Here is a 17,496-nt window from a genome sequence, read left to right on the forward strand (position 1 = left end):
AATCCTCCCAACCCCCATTCAGAGTTTCTGGTAGTTTCATAGCTATTAGTGGCAACAAAGTCCAGCAGGAAAGTAATTTAACAAGGGACCTCAAATGGAACTTGTGTCACTAGAAGTGATGCAATTTATTGACTTCTTAGTTAGACTCTAAACCGTTGTTTTATAACTTCTGGACTTTAGCTTTTTATTCTAATCATGTTGCATTGAAATGGGGTCACCCAAAGAAATTTGGTATATGCTTGGCACTGCTCAGTTGAGTACAACAGAAACGGTTTATCCTAGGAATGTAAATTATTAGAAAGAACTTTTATAGTATAGATATTTTATATGGTTAGTGGGTATCTAGGCGAAGAGTATAGTAAACCTAATTTTGGAACTAAAGCTTGAAAATAGGTAGGATTTTTTAGATAGGAGGGACACATTGATTTTGTTTCTTTAATGCAAATAGCAAGAAGAGAAGATGCCTACAAAGGAGACAGCTGAACTGCAAATTGCTTCAGAGTCTCAGGAAATACCAGGAATGGCTCTATCCAATTCTGTTTGTCCAGTAAACTCTTGTGCCAGGTAGGACTGCATTGGTGGGAGGGATGATTCTTATAGGAGGGCACTTAAAACCAACCTTTGACTCTAATGACTTGAAGTCTTTTATAATATTAAGACAATGTTTGCAAGTCTCTGTCACAACATAAGCTCTGATACTGATGAGGTAAGACAGGGTACTGACATTTTTCTGTTAAAAAAAATACATGTTTCTTACAGAAACAATCAAATACAATTTTTAAATTAAAAACAAATTTTTTAAAGTAGTCTTCACGCCCAGCATGGAGCCCAACATGGGGCTTGACCTCACGACCCTGAGATTAAGACCAGAACCGAGATCAAGAGTCAGAGGCTTAACCGACTGAGCCACCCAGTCACTCCTCAAATATAATTTTTTAAAGATAAAACCACCCATTTTTACCACCAAGTGATTACTGTTATTAACATATGTATATCCTTATGTGTTCTGTTTTTTGTTTTATTTGATAAAAATGAGAGTTTGCCATCGCTTATACTGTTAATGTTATAACATCTATTATCAAATATACTTCTATAACAATTTTAATGACTGAAGGTTCGATCTTCTTAAAGAATTTGGATTGACAGTACTAGAATTTTTTTTTATCTAGAGTGAAGAAGATTATATTTAATGAAAAAGCCTCTTGTACTTATAAGAATTAAATAATTCTTTTTGTGGGTACTTAGGACATATTTTAAAACAAGTTTCTTTACAGGGAGACTTCACTTGCAGAAAACTTTTGGCAAGAACCTCATTCTAAAGGTGAGTTATATTTGATAATGTCATGAAAAACTTACCAGTAACAAACACATTATGTAATATGTGGTAAATATTTTTCTTAATTATGGTAAAGGGAGTTGTAAGAAGACAGAGGGGAACTAAGATCTTATCGTATCTTTGAATCATGGAATTCAGTTAAGCATATGATTTGAGATAGGATTGGCATTTAAAAGAGTGTTTTTGTAAGATTCCTCAGTGCTTTGAAATGTTTAGTTTAAATGTAAATTTAAATTTATATTAACTACCAAATACTATCTTCCACCTTAGCAGTGTACACTGAGCTAAACCTATCAGTAGTATCCAGCAGCCAAGAAAGTAGTTTTTCAGAAGAAAGAAAAAATGTCTAAAACTAAAGCTATTTAGGGGCACCTGGGTGGCTCAGACGGTTAAGCGTCTGCCTTCAGCTCAGGTCATGATCCCAGGGTCCTGGGATCGAGCCCCGCATCGGGCTCCCTGGTCAGCGGGGAGCCTGCTTCTCCCACTGCCGCTCCCCCTGCTTGTGCCCTCTCTCTCTCTCTCAAATAAAATAAGTAAAATAAAATAAAATCTTAAAAAAAAACCAAAACTAGAGGTATTTATACTCAAATCTATTCTTTTTTTTTTTTTAAGATTTTATTTATTTGACAGAGAGAGCAAGCAGGGGAGTGGCAGGCAGAGGGAGAGGGAGAAGCAGGCTCCCCAGCTCCCCATGGAGCAGGGAGCCCAATGCAGGGCTCGATCCCAGGATTCTGGGATCATGACCTGAGCCGAAGGCAGACGCCTAACCAACTGAGCCACCCAGGTGCCCCAAATTTATTCTCTTCATTTAAAAATACGTTAAAAGTGGTAAAGACATGAATATCTACCTAGTAGTAGTTGAAAACAAATTAAATAGAATCTGATTAAACCTCTAACTCTTACCACCAATTTATAGGAAATACAAAGCATGGAGGAACATGTTAAACAACATAGGAAGATGTAATTGGCAAAAAATCCACCATTATGGGGCAAACAACCCAGTTTCTTCAACAGAAAATTACTAAAACAACAACAAACCCTATAGAATCAAAGTGATTTAGGAGGTATTTCAACCAGTCACAGTATATGAATCTGCATTCCCAATTCAAACTTTCTAAATAATTTTGGTAAAATATGAGTCTTCTGATTGAAGATATTATACTCAGAAATTATTAATCCTATAGGTATGGTTATGTTTTGAGATTATGCTTTTTTGAACGAGTCTCTCTCTTTTAGAATTACATCCTGAAATATTTACAAATGAAATGATATGATGTCTTAGATTTGCTTTAAGATAATTCAGAGTTGGGTTGGGTTTGGAAAGTAGTGGTAGTGGTGGGGAATAAAGAAAGATGAGACACAGTCATCCATGTTTAGATAACTTATTAAATGATGTCTACTTTTATATGTTTGAAATTGTTCATTATAAAGAACAGGTTGCCTTTCTGCTTCCAAACAGCACAAAATATTAATTGACCTAGATGTCTTGAAAAATAGGCATTTACTCTTAGGAGCATAAATCTGTTCTCTTTTTCTATAGGTCCCAGTATACCTTTCTCCATTTTTGATGAGTTTCTTCTTTCAGACAAAAAAAATACCAGGTTTGAAGTTTTTTGTTTTGTTTTGATACTTAAAAGTCTTCTATTATTATAAATGAGGATGCAATAAGGGTTACTGTTATCTATGTGAACAGAAAAATAAGTGGGGTATGTTTTTTTCCAGTCATCCTGCAGATCCCCCACGGGTTTTAGCCCAACGAAGACCCTTTGCAATTCTCAAAGCTTCAGAAAGCATCAACTCAAATGAGGATGTGTCTCCAGATGTTTGTGTAAGGAACAGTATTCCTAAGTTAATATAAGCAGACCGATGAATTGTTTCATTCAGTTCTCATAAAGTTAGGGTTAAAATTAAAATCACTGGCTTGGGGCCCCTGGGTGGTTCAGTCAGTTAAGCGTCTGCCTTTGGCTCGGGTCATGATCCTAGGGTCCTGGGATCGAGTTCCGCTTTGGCCTCTCTGCTCGGCGGGGAGTCTGCTTCTCCCTCTGCCTGTCACTCTGCCTACTTGTGCGCGCGCTCTCTCTGTCAAATAAATAAATAAAATCTTAAAAATAAATAAATAAATAAAAATAAAAACACTGGCTTAAAATTTAAGCACATGAAAAGATGCTTAACGTCATTATTCATTAGAGAATGTAGATCCACAACCACAGTGAGATACTACTTCACATGCACTGTGATGGCTATAATCAAAGAAAATAACAAATGTTGGTGAGGATGTGGAGAAATTAGAACCCTCATACAGTGCTGGTAGGATTATAAAATGGTGCAGCCACTTTGGAAAACAGCTTGGTAGTCTCTCAAAATGTTAAACATAGAGTTACCATATGTATGACCTAGCAATTCTCTCCTAGGTATATATCCAAGACAATTAAAAACATGTTTACATTTTTAAAAATACTGTACATGAATGATCACAGCAACATTATTTATAATAGCCAAAATATACTAGCGTATATGCTATAATTTTACTTGTTATAAAACCCCTTATTTATTTTTTATTTATTTATTTTTTTTAAGTAGGCTCCACACGCAACACGGAGCTTGAACTCATGACCCCAAGACCAAGAGTCACGTGCTCCACCAACTGAGCCAGCCAAATGGCCCTAAAACCCCTTTTTAAAGTATATGCGCTTAAATGTATGCATGTAACCTACCAGATATGTATGGTAACAACCGTTGCCTCTGGGGAATAGTAATTGGAGGGGAGATGGGGGTCAAGTGCCAGAGGGAGACTTTTTCACTATATATCCTTTTCAACTAGTTGACTTTTTAAACCATATACATGTATTACTTTGTTTTTTGTTTTTTGTGTTTTTTTAAAGATTTTATTTTATTTTATTTTGACAGAGAGAGACCCAGCGAGAGAGGGAACACAAGCAGGGGGAGTGGGAGAGGGAGAAGCAGGCTTCCCGCAGAGCAGGGAGCCCGATGCGGGGCTTGATCCCAGGACTCTGGGATCATGACCTGAGCCAAAGGCAGACACTTAACGACTGAGCCACCTAGGCGCCCCAACATGTATTACTTTGAAAGACAAAGGGGTGGCTGATTCAGTTAAGTGTCTGGGTGGCTGATTCAGTTAAGTGTCTGACTCCTGATTTCAGCTGAGGTCATGATCTCGGGACCCTGGGATGGAGCCTCCTGTGTCAGGCTCCACGTTCATCCAGGGAGTGTGCTTGAGATTCTCTCTCTCCCTTTGCCCCTTCCCCTGCTTGCACATACACGGTCTCTAAAATAAATAAATAAATCTTTGAAAGACAAAGGAATATTTTAAAATTTTTCCATTTTTTTATACTTTGTATTCCATATTTTCTACCGTGACTGTGAATTATCTTTAAGAAATAAAATAAAAATTCAATATTTGGTGTAGAAGAAAACTTAAAAGCTAGGAGGATAGCAGATTATCAGAACATTTTCTAGGTCAAAGCCAGTAGAAAAATATTATTCCTCTAGTTCTTAGGTGAAATTGGTTGGGCAAAAAATCATTATCCAGTATTTTTCCTTTGGAGAACCCTCATAGTATATATTTTTGATAATACATAGTTTGCTATTTTCATGATATAAAACTTTTTTCCTCAGATATTATGATGTGCTTTTTAAAATTATCTTTCCTAGAGATTCTAATATGCTACTTCTGTACCCTATGTTGAAAATCACTTATCTAATGTTTGTCTCTCTGAGTAAAAAACGTAGGTCCTCCATATTCTCACTGAAATATTTCAGCTAAACTTTATGTGTTTTTTATTTCAGGATGAATTTACAGGAATTGAGCCCTTGAGTGAGGATGCTATTATCACAGGTTTCAGGAATGTAACTATATGTCCTAACCCAGAAGACACTTGTGACTTCGCCAGAGCAGCTCGTTTTGTATCCACTCCTTTTCATGAGATAGTGTCCTTGAAGGATCTCCCTTCTGATCCTGAGAGACTGCTGCAGGAGGAGGATCTAGATGTGAAGATCTCTGAGGACCAGCAGACTGCTTGTGGCACCATCTACAATCCAACTCTCAGCGTCAAGAAGCTCAGGTGATTGTAGGTTGCACAAACCAGATTGTTTGAGTGATCTCTTATTCTGTGTGTGCTTGTCAGAGCGATCATTTATCAGGTTCTCACTACCTGCCAGGTACCATGCTAAGTGCTTTACATGACAGTAGGACTCCCCCTGATAAAGTGGTGGTGGGATTTGCTAATTGATTTGAGTATGAGGGTTAGAAGAAGTAAATTTTGATGGTTATGAGACTGAGAGCCCCCGGAGGATTCTGGTGTCTTTGAGAAAACTTGGCAAAGTATACCTGATGGGGAGACAGGGGGCATTTTATTTTTCCTTTAATATTAAATTTTAAATAATGGTAAAATAGCTTGATACTAATTTCAGATAGGCAACTAGAAGTGTACTTTTTTTTTTTTTTTTTTTAAGATTTTATTTATTTGAGAGAGAGAGAGATCACGAGCTTGGGGCGGGGGGTGGGGGAGTGGGGCAGAGGGAGAAGCAGAGTCCCTGCTAAGCAGGGAGCCGGATGTGGGACTCGATCCCACGACCCTGGGATCATGACCTGAGCTGAAGGCAGAAGCTTAACCCACTGAGCCACCCAGGTGCCCAGAAGTGTACTTTTTTAAAGTATCTTTTAGGGGCGCCTGGGTGGCTCAGTCAGTTAAGTATCCGACTCTTGATTTCAGCTCAGGTTATGATCTCAGGGTCATGAGATCAGGCCCCGGGTCAGGCTCCATGCTTAGTGTGAAGTCTGCCTGAGATTCTCCCTCTGCCTGTGCCCCTCCCCCTGCTCTCTCTCTCTCTCTCTCTCTCTCTCTCTCTCTCTCAAAAATAAATAAATAAATAGATAGATGGATAAAATCTTTATTTTTTTTAAAGAGTTTACTTATTTATTTGACAGAGAGAGAGACAATGAGAGAGGGAACACAAGCAAGGGGAGTGAGAGAGGGAGAAGCATGCTTCCCGCCGAGCAGGGAGCCCAATGCAGGGCTCGATACCAGGACCCTGAGATCATGACCTGAGCCGAAGGCAGACGTTTAATGGCTGAGCCACCCAGGTGCCCCTAAATAAAATCTTTAAAAAAAAAATAAAGTCTCTTTTAATGGAGAGGTGGAAATGAATAAAGAATGGTATGAAGGAATCGCATAGAATCTATATATTTAAAAGTTGGCTAAATGAATGTTGGTTTTAGGAATATTCTTTAATTTGCCAATTTGTGCTTTTAAAACTGCATTTTCAAATTTTTGTCCAATAAACTTTTTATCACATTTGCTTAGCATGTATTCACCTTGAGTGATTTGGGTTTCCCTTTTTCTTTCTTGATCTTTTCTTATTAAAGAGTAAAATGTCTAGAGAAAGGATAAACAAGAAAAAAGTTAGTATCTTAGTCAATGTTTCTCAGTAGTTTAGAATAGATGTAGATTAGGCATTTGCTATAGATTAGGTAAATAAAGCATAAATTTAGAAAATCTAATGCTGAGCATTGCCTGTCAACCAGGGTAGATAAATTCTGATTATGAATCTATATCTGTTTCAGGAAGATAATAGACTTTGAAAATTAGACTAATGAATATCAAATAAAATAAAATAACAAAGATAAAGTGATATCTGTTATCCCTATGAGGACTGACTTATTTGTGGTTCTTTCAGCCCAATTATTGAAGACAGCCGCGAAGCCACACACTCCTCTGGGCTCTCAGGGTCTTCTGCCTCAGTTACAAGTTCCTCCTCCATCAGATGTCTTCAAATTCCTGAGAAACTGGAGCTTACTAATGAGACTGCAAGTAGCTTCATACATACCACTTGTAAGCAAACCTCTACCTCCATGTCTACTGAACACTTATTTATATCTCAGCAAACTGAGCTATGTGGTTTTTTTCTCTAGAAAAGTTCCCATAAGTTGTGCAATTTCTAGAATGAATCAGTATTAACTGAACACCATAAAGACCTGAAGTAGATGAGTTTTGTTAGGTTAGCCGTGTTGATTGTGCAGTCTTGTGTTTTTTCCTCTCCTCTGATTATAACACCCATTTTAGGTTTGGGGGGTGATGGGTTTTTTAACTTTTTTTTCCCCCCAGACAACCCTACTCAGTCACCCTGGTGTCCACAGTATCGCAGACAACTACTAAAATCTCTAATGGAGCTGAGGGCCTCTGCAGAGTTTTTTATAGAAGATAGACCAATGCCTAAGTTGGAAATAGAAAAGGAAATTGAATTGGGTAAGTATCATTGAACGAATGGGGTTTTTTTTTGTATGACACTATACAAGTAAGTGATTATTTGTACTTGAGCTTGTTGCTTGAGCACAGTAAGTATTTTTAGATTAGAAGAAATAGCATTATAGGGTCACCTGGCTGGCTCAATCAGTAGAGCATGCAACTCTTGATCTCAGGGTCGTAAGTTCGAGCCCCACATTGGGGGTAGAGTTTACTTAATTAAAACAAAACAAAAAAACTCATGTAAAAAGACAAATGAAAAAGAAACAGATTATAGAGGTTGACACATTGATAAGTTCATGTCCCGGTAACAATATGGAGTCTGTCTTCCCCTCTTTCAACTTTTAACAAATGATTTTGAAAAGTATTCTAACTGACTGCTCACTGGCAGATATAAAGTACCTTTAGCCCTTAAACCAGGAGGTAAAAGCTAAGGGGCTGTACATATTCACAGTGATTTTTAAATGGAATCAAACCTTCTCAACAGGTAATGAAGATTATTGCATTAAACAAGAATACCTAATATGTGAAGATTACAGATTATTCTGGGTGACACCAAGAAACTCTGCAGAGTTAACCATAATAAAGGTGGGACTGATTCTTTGTCATTTCAGTTACCTTTTAAAAAAATAATGTGGGTTGAAGCAGTAACTATGGCCCCATGGTACCATCAAATCCTTTGAATAGTCCATAAGCTTCTTGATAGAAAAGTCGGTGAGACATCAAAAAATCACTCAGCATTTTGTGCCAGGATCAGATATCAAAAAGGAGAGGCAATCATGTAAATCTCTTAATATGTCCAAACATACTAAATATTCTATTAATTCTGTCTTTTTGAGGAAATATCCTGAAATTTTCTGGCCTGCTCCAATCTGGACAGATTACATTCTGGGACACACACACACACACACACACACACACACCTTTTGACATTTCCATTCACCATTATCCTAGGGAATCACATTACCTCTTTCTTATGTTAGACGCCCAGTAATATTGGCTCCCATTTTTATTTCTTTTTGGTTTAAGCCCTCATATTTTAGTAGCCTCCCGAGAAAGGATGCATGGGATATAAATTTTTTTGAAACCTTTCATGTCAGAAAATTTTTTATTCCACATCTTTACTTGATTGGTAGTTTGGCTGGATATTAGAATTCTAGGTTCAAAACTTTTTTTCCTTGGAATTTTGAAGATAAGGTTTATTATCTTTTGGCTTGTGGCCTTTCTTTTTAAAGTCTTTTGCCATTTTTTGTGTAAGACTATTTTTCCCTCTCCCTGAATCCTTGTAGAATCTTCTTCTGTTTATCCCCAGAATTGTCCCCAGTATTCTGAAATTCCACAAATACATGTTTTGGTAAAAATCTATTATTGCCCATATGCTAGACACTGGATGGCCATTTCAATGTGGAAACTCCTTCAGTTTTGAGAAATTTTCTTCAAAGAATAAATTATTTCTTCTTTTCAGTCTTCTGTTCTCTCCTTCTAGAATTCCTTTTATTAGGATATGGGGTATCTTAGAGATCCTTTAAAAATCTTATCTTTTTTTCTCCTTTTCTCTTTGTCTTTTTGCTTTACTTTCTGGAATGTTTTGTCAGCTTTATTTTCAGACTTGTTATTGGGTTTTTCATTTCTTTTGTCATGCATTTGATTTGCCAGAGCTCTTTTTTATTCTCAGAATTTTCTTCTTTAAAACATTCTGCACTTCATTTCAAAGATGGAATATTCTTTATTTCTCTGCGTGCATTTACGATGCTTTAAACTTTTTTCTCCCTGCATCATCTGTTTCCTTTTGTCTGTTTTGAGCTCTGTCTTTCATATTAGAGGCTTTCCTCAAGTCTTTGACTCTCTATTCATATTTAAGTGTGGGACTCTAAAAGCTAATTGAAAGCTCTGTGTATACAGGACCTGGATAGCTGTTGGGCCTCACTGTAAGAAGATCTTGCTTAGCCATTCAATAAAAGGCCTCAATCTTTGAGGTCTTTTCTTTTGAGCTGATCAGATCCTTCAGAGAAAACTTCTAACATCCTTTCTGGAGCATATAATCCTGGTTGCTAGCTTCTTGGAAGCTAAGTAGGAAAATTAGTCTGGAGAGTGGAGGGGCGGACAGGTGCATCTTAACATTTGATGTATAAACTCCCCCCAACCCCCGTTAACAGTGTCTGGTGACCTCTAGCCCAGAGCCCTTCTGCTTTATACTTTCTAGGGGTAAACTTCTGGTCTTCTAGAATGGAGGAGAGGCAGGGGAATCTGGGGTTTAACTTCCTCCTAATACAGTTCAACCACTCCTGTGGTAGCCCCACCTCCACCCTTCTCTAGGTAATTGGTGCCATCAGTTTTATACTGTGGGAAGATGGTCCTGTAGTGTAAATTTGGTTGCCCTCAGCTTTCTCTACTGCTAGAATCAGCTTTCCTTGGGTCAGCTAAGTGGATTGTTACCTCTTACTGTTCTCTTTCCAGCTTCCAGAATTTGTTGCTGCTGTGTTTTTTATTATAGATTTATGACTTTTAAAACATTCCTTTACTATTATTTCTGTTGGGGTATCATAAAGGCTGGAGGGAATGTTTTCAACCTGCCAGCCATAATCAGAGATTCTAATAGCTCTTATTTTTAAAATTTCTTGCAGGTATCAGCTCAACCTGTCCCATGGGACTTTTATATCAACCTCAAGTTAAAGGAACGTTTAAATGAGGAGTATGATCATCTGTGCAGCTGTTACCAGTACCAAGATGGTTGTATTGTTTGGCACCAGTATATAAACTGCTTCACCCTTCAGGTTTGAATAATATAAATAGAGTCCTTAAATAGAGAGATTTGTGCTCCATTTACCAAGGGAATTTAGTGCAAAATTCCTGTTAACCTTCTAGAAATAGACCAACTAAATTATAAACTAAAAGCATTGATCATTTTCCTTTCCCAAGTTGTTTTGGCCAAAAACTTCTTTGGTATTTTTTTTTTAACTTTTTATTATGTCAGTTTTCTTTTTCTTTTCTTTTTTTAAAAGATTTATTTATTTACATAATCTCTATACCCAAGAAAGATGGGGCTCGAACTTATGACACTGAGGCCAAGAGTCACGCGCTCCACTGACTGAGCCAGGCAGGCACCCCTATTATGTCAGTTTTCAAACATGGACAAAAATAGACAGAATTGTGCAATGACCCAGTCATCTAACTGTGTTCATCATCGGCTCATGGCCACTCTTATGTTAAATTCCTGGTGTGATAATTCCAATATTCTTTCCATGTCTGGTTTTGATATTTGCTTTGTCTCTGCGAATTGTGTTTTTGGACTTTTAGTGTATCATAAAATTTTTCTTTTTCTTTTTTAAAGATTTACTTATTTGAGAGAGAGCACATGCACGTGTGTGAGTGGGAGGAGGGGCAGAGGGAGAGAATCTCAAGCAGACTCCCTGCTGAGCCCAGAGCCTGAGGCGGGGCTCCATCTCACCACCCATGAGATCATGACCTGAGCCAAAACCAAGAGGCAACACTTAACTGACTGAGCCACCCAGGCGCCCCTAATTTTTCCTGATAGCCAGACATGAAGTACTGGGTAAAAGGAATTGCTATAAATAGGCCTTTAATAATGTGGTGATAAGGTGTGAAGGGAAGGAAAGCATTGCATAATTCTGTGCTTTATGTTCTTTTATAGTGAGCCTATGCCTCTGGACTGTGCCCCTCACAAGTATTTCTCCTCCCTGAGGTGGGACATGATGGCAAGAGTGGGCTGGAGTTGGGTATTTCCCTTCCCCAGGTCAAGTAGGCTCAGATAATACTCTAGGAGGTTAGGCTCCAGTTAACTAGTTTCTCCTGACGACAGAGCTTTTTAAGAACAGAGTGCTCTGGCCTGTTTCAAAATGGTTCCTCTCTCCCTCCACCTCTGGAAGCACAAGGAGAATTTTTCTCCAACATTTGCTGTGAGAACCTGATCTAGCTCCTAGACATAAAACTCACAGAAGTGTGAGGAACCCCCTCCACCACCACCACCATGCTTACAGATCCTAGAAGAGTTGATTTTTCAGTCTGTTCAGCTTTTTATTTGTTAGGACAGAGTGGCAACTTTCAAACTCTTTACATAAGGAATGGTCTATTTTTGCTACTCTTGTTTTATCTATGCTGTCCCCCAGTAGATTATTTTTAGAACCCAAACACAGTATATCATTTTATTCTTAGGAATGTTCTTTTTTTTTTTTTAAGATTTTATTTATTTGAGAGAGAGAGAGCGTGCATGCATGTGCATGCCAAGGAAGGGGGAGGAGCAGAGGGGGAGGGAGGGGGACAGACTCTGTGCTGAGTGCGGAGTCTAATGCAGGGCTTGATCCCAGAACCCTGAGATCATGACCTGAGTCAAAATCAAGAGTTGGCCGCTCAACTGACTGAGCCACCCAGGTGCCCCTGGAATGTTCTTAAGAGGTGTTGTTGCATATTTTGATGGTAATATGAATTTTCTAAAAAGGTTGGAATGAGGGTATTTTGAAACTACCATTTATAGAGCACCTATTATGGGCCTGGCTAATCCTCAATGGTCTTCATCCCTTATTTCAATAAATCCTTATAGTCTTAGAGGAGAGCAGTGTTGTTAGAACTGGGACAAAGACCCAGCCTGTGAAAGAGCCAGATCCTAGTAGAGAGCAACAAGGAGTACAAAGCGGCAGGTGGCAAGGTATTGAGGGTAAGTACAGTCACCGCAACTTAAGAAATAGTGAATTTTCTGTCCTTTGTTTCTAGGATCTTCTTGAACACAGTGAACTTATTACCCATGAAATAATAGTGTTGGTTATTTATAACCTTTTGACAATAGTGGAGAAATTACACAGAGCAGAAATAATCCATGGTGACTTGAGTCCGAGGAGTCTGATTCTTAGAAACAGGTTGGTCCTTTTCATTCTCTTAAAATTCTGTCAACTTTCTCTTAAAATATGGACAGTTTCCATTTCCTTTTGCCTCTCGATAAATGCCATATTGAGGAACACAGTATGTTAAAGTATTTGCTATCTAAAAGTCAGTAATCAAGGGGAATAGTTTAAAAGAGTTCAAAGAAAAAAATACATTGAGGAAATACATTAATTCAGAAAAAAAAAATTGACCACTCTGAGTATTGTGATGATTCCTGGCAAGAAGAGATATAAAATATGAAGATTTGGAGGACTGTGAAATAGATTGTGTAGTCTTTCTTTGAGTGGGGCCAGTGCGGATTGAGGGAGGATGCTAGCAAAACCAGGGCACTTCTCAGTTTCAAAACCAAAGCTTAAGTCAGGCCAAATTGAGGTAATTGCCAAGAGAAGTGGCTAAACCAGAGTGCAAATGCAAACTATGCCAAGAAAAGGGGCTTAGTGTTCAAATTAAACCCCGTTTAGCCATCAAATGCAAGGGGTGAACACAGAGCAGCAAATAAATAGTTTTATCATGGCCAAAAAATGTTGTATCTTGTGCTATGGAAAAATGGGAGCAATTGTAAATTTTAAAGTAAAATATATCATTCTGTGCTGTGGAGGTATGTGATGGGATTAGTCAAACCCTGTATTTAAAAATATAGCATCTATCACTGATACTAATCAGGGATTTGAGGAAACTGAGGAAAGCAGAGACAAGGAACACAAAAATAATTCATTCTTTTCTCTCACATAAATAGTTATATGTCTCCTTGGAGAGTAGCTTTATTGCATGGGATAGATAAACCCAAGGAAAATATAATTAGTAGTGAGTTATTGTTATTAGGTTTTCTTTTGTTTGTTTGTTTTGGGGGTTAGTAAATAACGGTTGGCATTACAGATAAGAGTAAGAGAGAATATGGTGTTAGTTTAATAAAAACAGGATAGTTTACAGTATAGGTAGCATCTTACACAAAAACAGCCTTATTGTTATTTCAGTTAAACTCTGAGAAGGAGGAATCTGAATGACACTTGGAAAGCCTAATCTATAGTAGTGAACAAGAAAGGCTATGACATCTATAAAAGCTTAATTTCTTCCATAATTCTCATCAGTGTGTAAATCATTGCTGTTGTTCATATTAATGTGTCTAGTATAAGACAGAGGCTTGTACTCTACTTCCAGTACTTGTTTTATGTAATAAATATAATATGATAAATGTTTTGTGGTGGCTGTACATTATGGTTTAGATATCCTTGTGTCACTAGGCTAATCTCAACATTCCCCCCTTAGCTGGACACCGCCACTGCTCTTACAGTTGCATTTTCATAGCTAACCACTGGAGGGAGCTGTTGGCATAGCTAAGATGCACCTGCAATACCTTTTTTTTTTCTTTTTTTTTTCCTCTTTTTTTTTAAAGAGCAGCTCTGCAGCTTCTTTCATGGCCTATTTTTATTATCTCTTTCTCTTAAATCTGGGCTTAGAATCCACGATCCCTATGATTATAATAAGAACGATCAAGCTTTGAAGATAGTGGACTTTTCCTACAGTGTTGACCTCAAGGTGCAGCCTGATGTTTTTATCCTCAGTGGCTTTCGGACTGTACACATCCTGGAAGGACAAAAGATCCTGGCTAACTGTTCTTCTCCCTACCAGGTAAGTGTAAAACAAGCCTGAGCAAATATGGAGAGGGTTTCTTAATCTCTTTCTTCCATAGATAAACCATGAAAGCTAGTGTTTACTGATATTGTCTCCCCTGGAATAGATGACCTAGTTTTCAAATTTCACCAAGTCAAGCAAAATATACCATTTTTCTGTCACAGCATTGAAGACTGTACACATACACGTGCAGACACATGACTAACTCAGTAACCTAAGTGTCAGGGCCATTTCCATCACTCATCTGTGTGATCTTTTGTAAGTAATTTTCTGTAATCTTTGTAAAATAAGGATAACAATCTGCTCTGTGTGTATCAGAATTGTTGCGAGGATTAAATGAAATAATGTATATAAAAAGAACATTACAAGTGTAAAGTGCTTTGTATGGTAGCGTTATATACAAAACCCCTTCTGACTCATCTCTGGATGTTTGGCATTTGCTGATTGAAAATGTATCATGAACTTGAACTAGTCATGTGGACCACGTTTAGATCACAGCTAGAGTCCATGCACATTCAGTAGGTCTACAAATTTGAATTTGACAGTCCGTATATTTTTGTTCTTCAGGATAATTTTGTTCTCATCTTTTGTTCTTAAGGATAATTCCTAGAGTTAGCTCTATTGATCACTTCTTTGGGGAGCTTCTCCCTTTATGGTAAGGGTAGGGAACAGTCTACTAAAATGTATGTCGTAAGATAAACTTAAACACTATAATAACTTTCAACTTTCTACATAAATAGATTGCCATGATAGTAGCAGAGAATTATTTTAGCTGATGGTGCTTTTTGTGATTTCAGGTAGATCTGTTTGGTATAGCAGATTTAGCACATTTACTATTGTTCAAGGAACACCTACAGGTCTTCTGGGATGGGTCCCTCTGGAAACTTAGCCAAAATATTTCTGAGTAAGTATTGGCTATTTCAGGGTCTTTGCCTATCCAAATAATTTTCTCTTACTCTTGGGTGCCCTCTGCTTGGGCAGCCTTAGTTTTCTTAGTCCAAATGCCATGATTCCATTAATTTCAACCAGTTTTCACTAGAGTGTCAGTGGAGCATCTAGCACAGAACAAAGGAATTGCTAATTAAAAATAAGAATCAAACCATTCAGACTTCAGGACATCATTCTGGACCTAGATGTATCCTATAGACTGTGACTGTGGTGCGGAAGCCTCTCATTCTAGAAGTGTTAATAGAAACATTTTGTGAGAATAATTTTATAATCAATTGACGTTAGTCTTATACCCCTTTTTAATAGCTATTGTTATCAAAGTTAATAAGCATCTCTTGAAGAGAATTAAATTTCTAAATTATATACTAATTTTAGGCTGTTATTTATTTAATGAATGGGAACCAAAGCAGAGAACTGAGTCTCCTTGGAGAACTAAATGCTCCCGTCATAAGAGCTTCTTGGTCTCAGAACCATAGTATTCTCTCAAGCCTTCTTATAAAACTTATTAAATATCCCATGTTCCACTTTAGCTTATCATAGCTAATAACTTCCCAGAATAAGCTCCCCATCTATCAACTTATTTGTATATTCTTTGGCTCAAAAAAAAAACAAAACAAGAAAACAGTGTTGGGAATTTAATACCCCTTCTCCATTCCCCCTACTCCCAACAAGTGAATTGTATTTTTTTATTTATTTAATTCAGAATTTGGCCAGTCTTATTTGTCTCTGAAACATACTTTATTAAAAATAGGCTTTAAGTATAATGTAAGACCTGTAGATAAATTCAGGTATCTCCAGTGGGCTGTGGTCCTAGGTGGGTTGAACACAAACAAACAGGTAGGGTCAGCTGGGGTTTCCTAACAACCCTGCCTTGTACGATAATAGAAGCTTCTCTTATTTAAAAAACCAAGGAAGTTAAACATCATAGCAGTAGTTACTTCAGTCAAGCTTAGGATTCTCGGAGGACTGTGAAGATAATAAAACTCTGGGCAGGGGGAAAAGGAGAACTGCAGTCTGTCTAATGACCTAGACTTTAGGAAAGTTAGAGGAGAGGAGCAAAATTCGCTTGTCTTCTTTTTGTAGAGCAGTACTGCATCTTAGCACACAGAGGCAATGTGTGGATTCAGATCAGAGACTTTCTCTTTACGTGCATTGTATTACGGCTCTCCTCTCTTTTTCATAGTTCCACCCTGGGCTTTGAAAGGATTACTTGAATGAGTTCTAACCCTAGACTTTTAGCTATTACCTTAAATCATTTAGTGCATATATGTACCACTGATTTAAATACAGAATTCTTTTATATGTCTAATCTTGATGGAAATGGTTTTATATATTTTTAGGCTAAAAGATGGTGAATTGTGGAGTAAATTCTTTGTACGGATTCTGAATGCCAGTGATGAGTCCACAGTGTCTGTTCTGAGGGAACTTGGAGCAGCAATGAGTGGGGTGTTTGACACCACGTTCCAAAATCACCTGAACAAAGCTTTGTGGAAGGTAGGGAAGTTAATCAGTCCCGGGGCTTTGCTCTTTCAGCAGGATAGGCAACCAAATCTCTCACAGATTCCTGCCTAAAACCAATGGTTGTATTGTAGAACACTGGACCTGTGTATGCTATAATTCAGTTTAGGACATGTTTAGATACACTACCAACACATTGCTACTTTTTAGTAAAGATATATTTCTAGGTAACTGGCATTTTCTGCATAGCGCTGTATCTATCCTTGGCCTTGTCTAACTAACAAAGAAGTGTTTTATTCTTAATGGACTCCATATGAATGGGTACCTTATTGTCATTTAACACATTTGTCTCTACTTTTCCCTGTACATTTTTCTTTTGTAATTTGTGACATGTGCCCTTACGATCACTATGTATTTTTTTTGATCACTATGTATTTTTAAGTAATAAAATAGTATTTGTTAAATTTGTGCTTCTAACATCTCATCCACTTTTTGCCAACTAAGATAATAAATGGCTTGATTTCACAGACAGGAGCTGTTGTACCATGGAAATTTATATATCCTAAACATGGAACTGCCATGATAGAATCATAACAAGACAGAATAGCCAACCAATCCTTTGGGTGTTCTTGACCTTCCACTAAGTGGTCTAGATTTAAAAGTAGATAAAATGATTTAATACAAGGCCAAATTTTCTTAAATTTCAAGTGGCGAAGTTGGTTGTTCTGATTCTATTTTAATATTTTCATTTTTTTATCCACCAAACCCTTTCGTCTATTTATATAATCTCGTGGTGCTGCGGCTACTGGGTCTCTTGATTAGAACTGTGGCTGTTAGAAAGGAAGAGAAAAGGTTTTGAATGGGGTGTAGCAACCTTTCAGAAATAGGACAATCACCCTTCTACTACCTGCAGAATGACTTGGTGGGGCCAGAGTTAATAAAGGAATGGAAGGAAGTTTTGTT

General features: G+C 37.6%; 1 protein-coding gene across 1 annotated transcript in view; it reads left to right on the forward strand.

Moving 5' to 3' along the window:
* Window positions 1-16,930, forward strand: part of BUB1B (BUB1 mitotic checkpoint serine/threonine kinase B) — a 49,608-nt gene extending 32,678 nt beyond the window's left edge. Inside the window, exons 11-23 of the mRNA XM_032417298.1 lie at window positions 449-564; window positions 1,275-1,321; window positions 2,877-2,937; window positions 3,059-3,164; window positions 5,144-5,418; window positions 7,034-7,188; window positions 7,462-7,602; window positions 8,087-8,187; window positions 10,224-10,373; window positions 12,328-12,470; window positions 13,953-14,124; window positions 14,925-15,031; window positions 16,416-16,930. Of these exons, the coding sequence (XP_032273189.1) occupies window positions 449-564; window positions 1,275-1,321; window positions 2,877-2,937; window positions 3,059-3,164; window positions 5,144-5,418; window positions 7,034-7,188; window positions 7,462-7,602; window positions 8,087-8,187; window positions 10,224-10,373; window positions 12,328-12,470; window positions 13,953-14,124; window positions 14,925-15,031; window positions 16,416-16,647 (1,806 nt within the window). The 3' untranslated portion in view covers window positions 16,648-16,930. The remainder of the gene's footprint in view (window positions 1-448; window positions 565-1,274; window positions 1,322-2,876; window positions 2,938-3,058; window positions 3,165-5,143; window positions 5,419-7,033; window positions 7,189-7,461; window positions 7,603-8,086; window positions 8,188-10,223; window positions 10,374-12,327; window positions 12,471-13,952; window positions 14,125-14,924; window positions 15,032-16,415) is intronic.
* Window positions 16,931-17,496: the final 566 nt, after the last annotated feature.

The sequence above is a fragment of the Phoca vitulina genome, unplaced genomic scaffold, assembly GCF_004348235.1.
Source record: "Phoca vitulina isolate PV1807 unplaced genomic scaffold, GSC_HSeal_1.0 scaffold20, whole genome shotgun sequence".
NCBI classification, from domain to species: domain Eukaryota; kingdom Metazoa; phylum Chordata; class Mammalia; order Carnivora; family Phocidae; genus Phoca; species Phoca vitulina.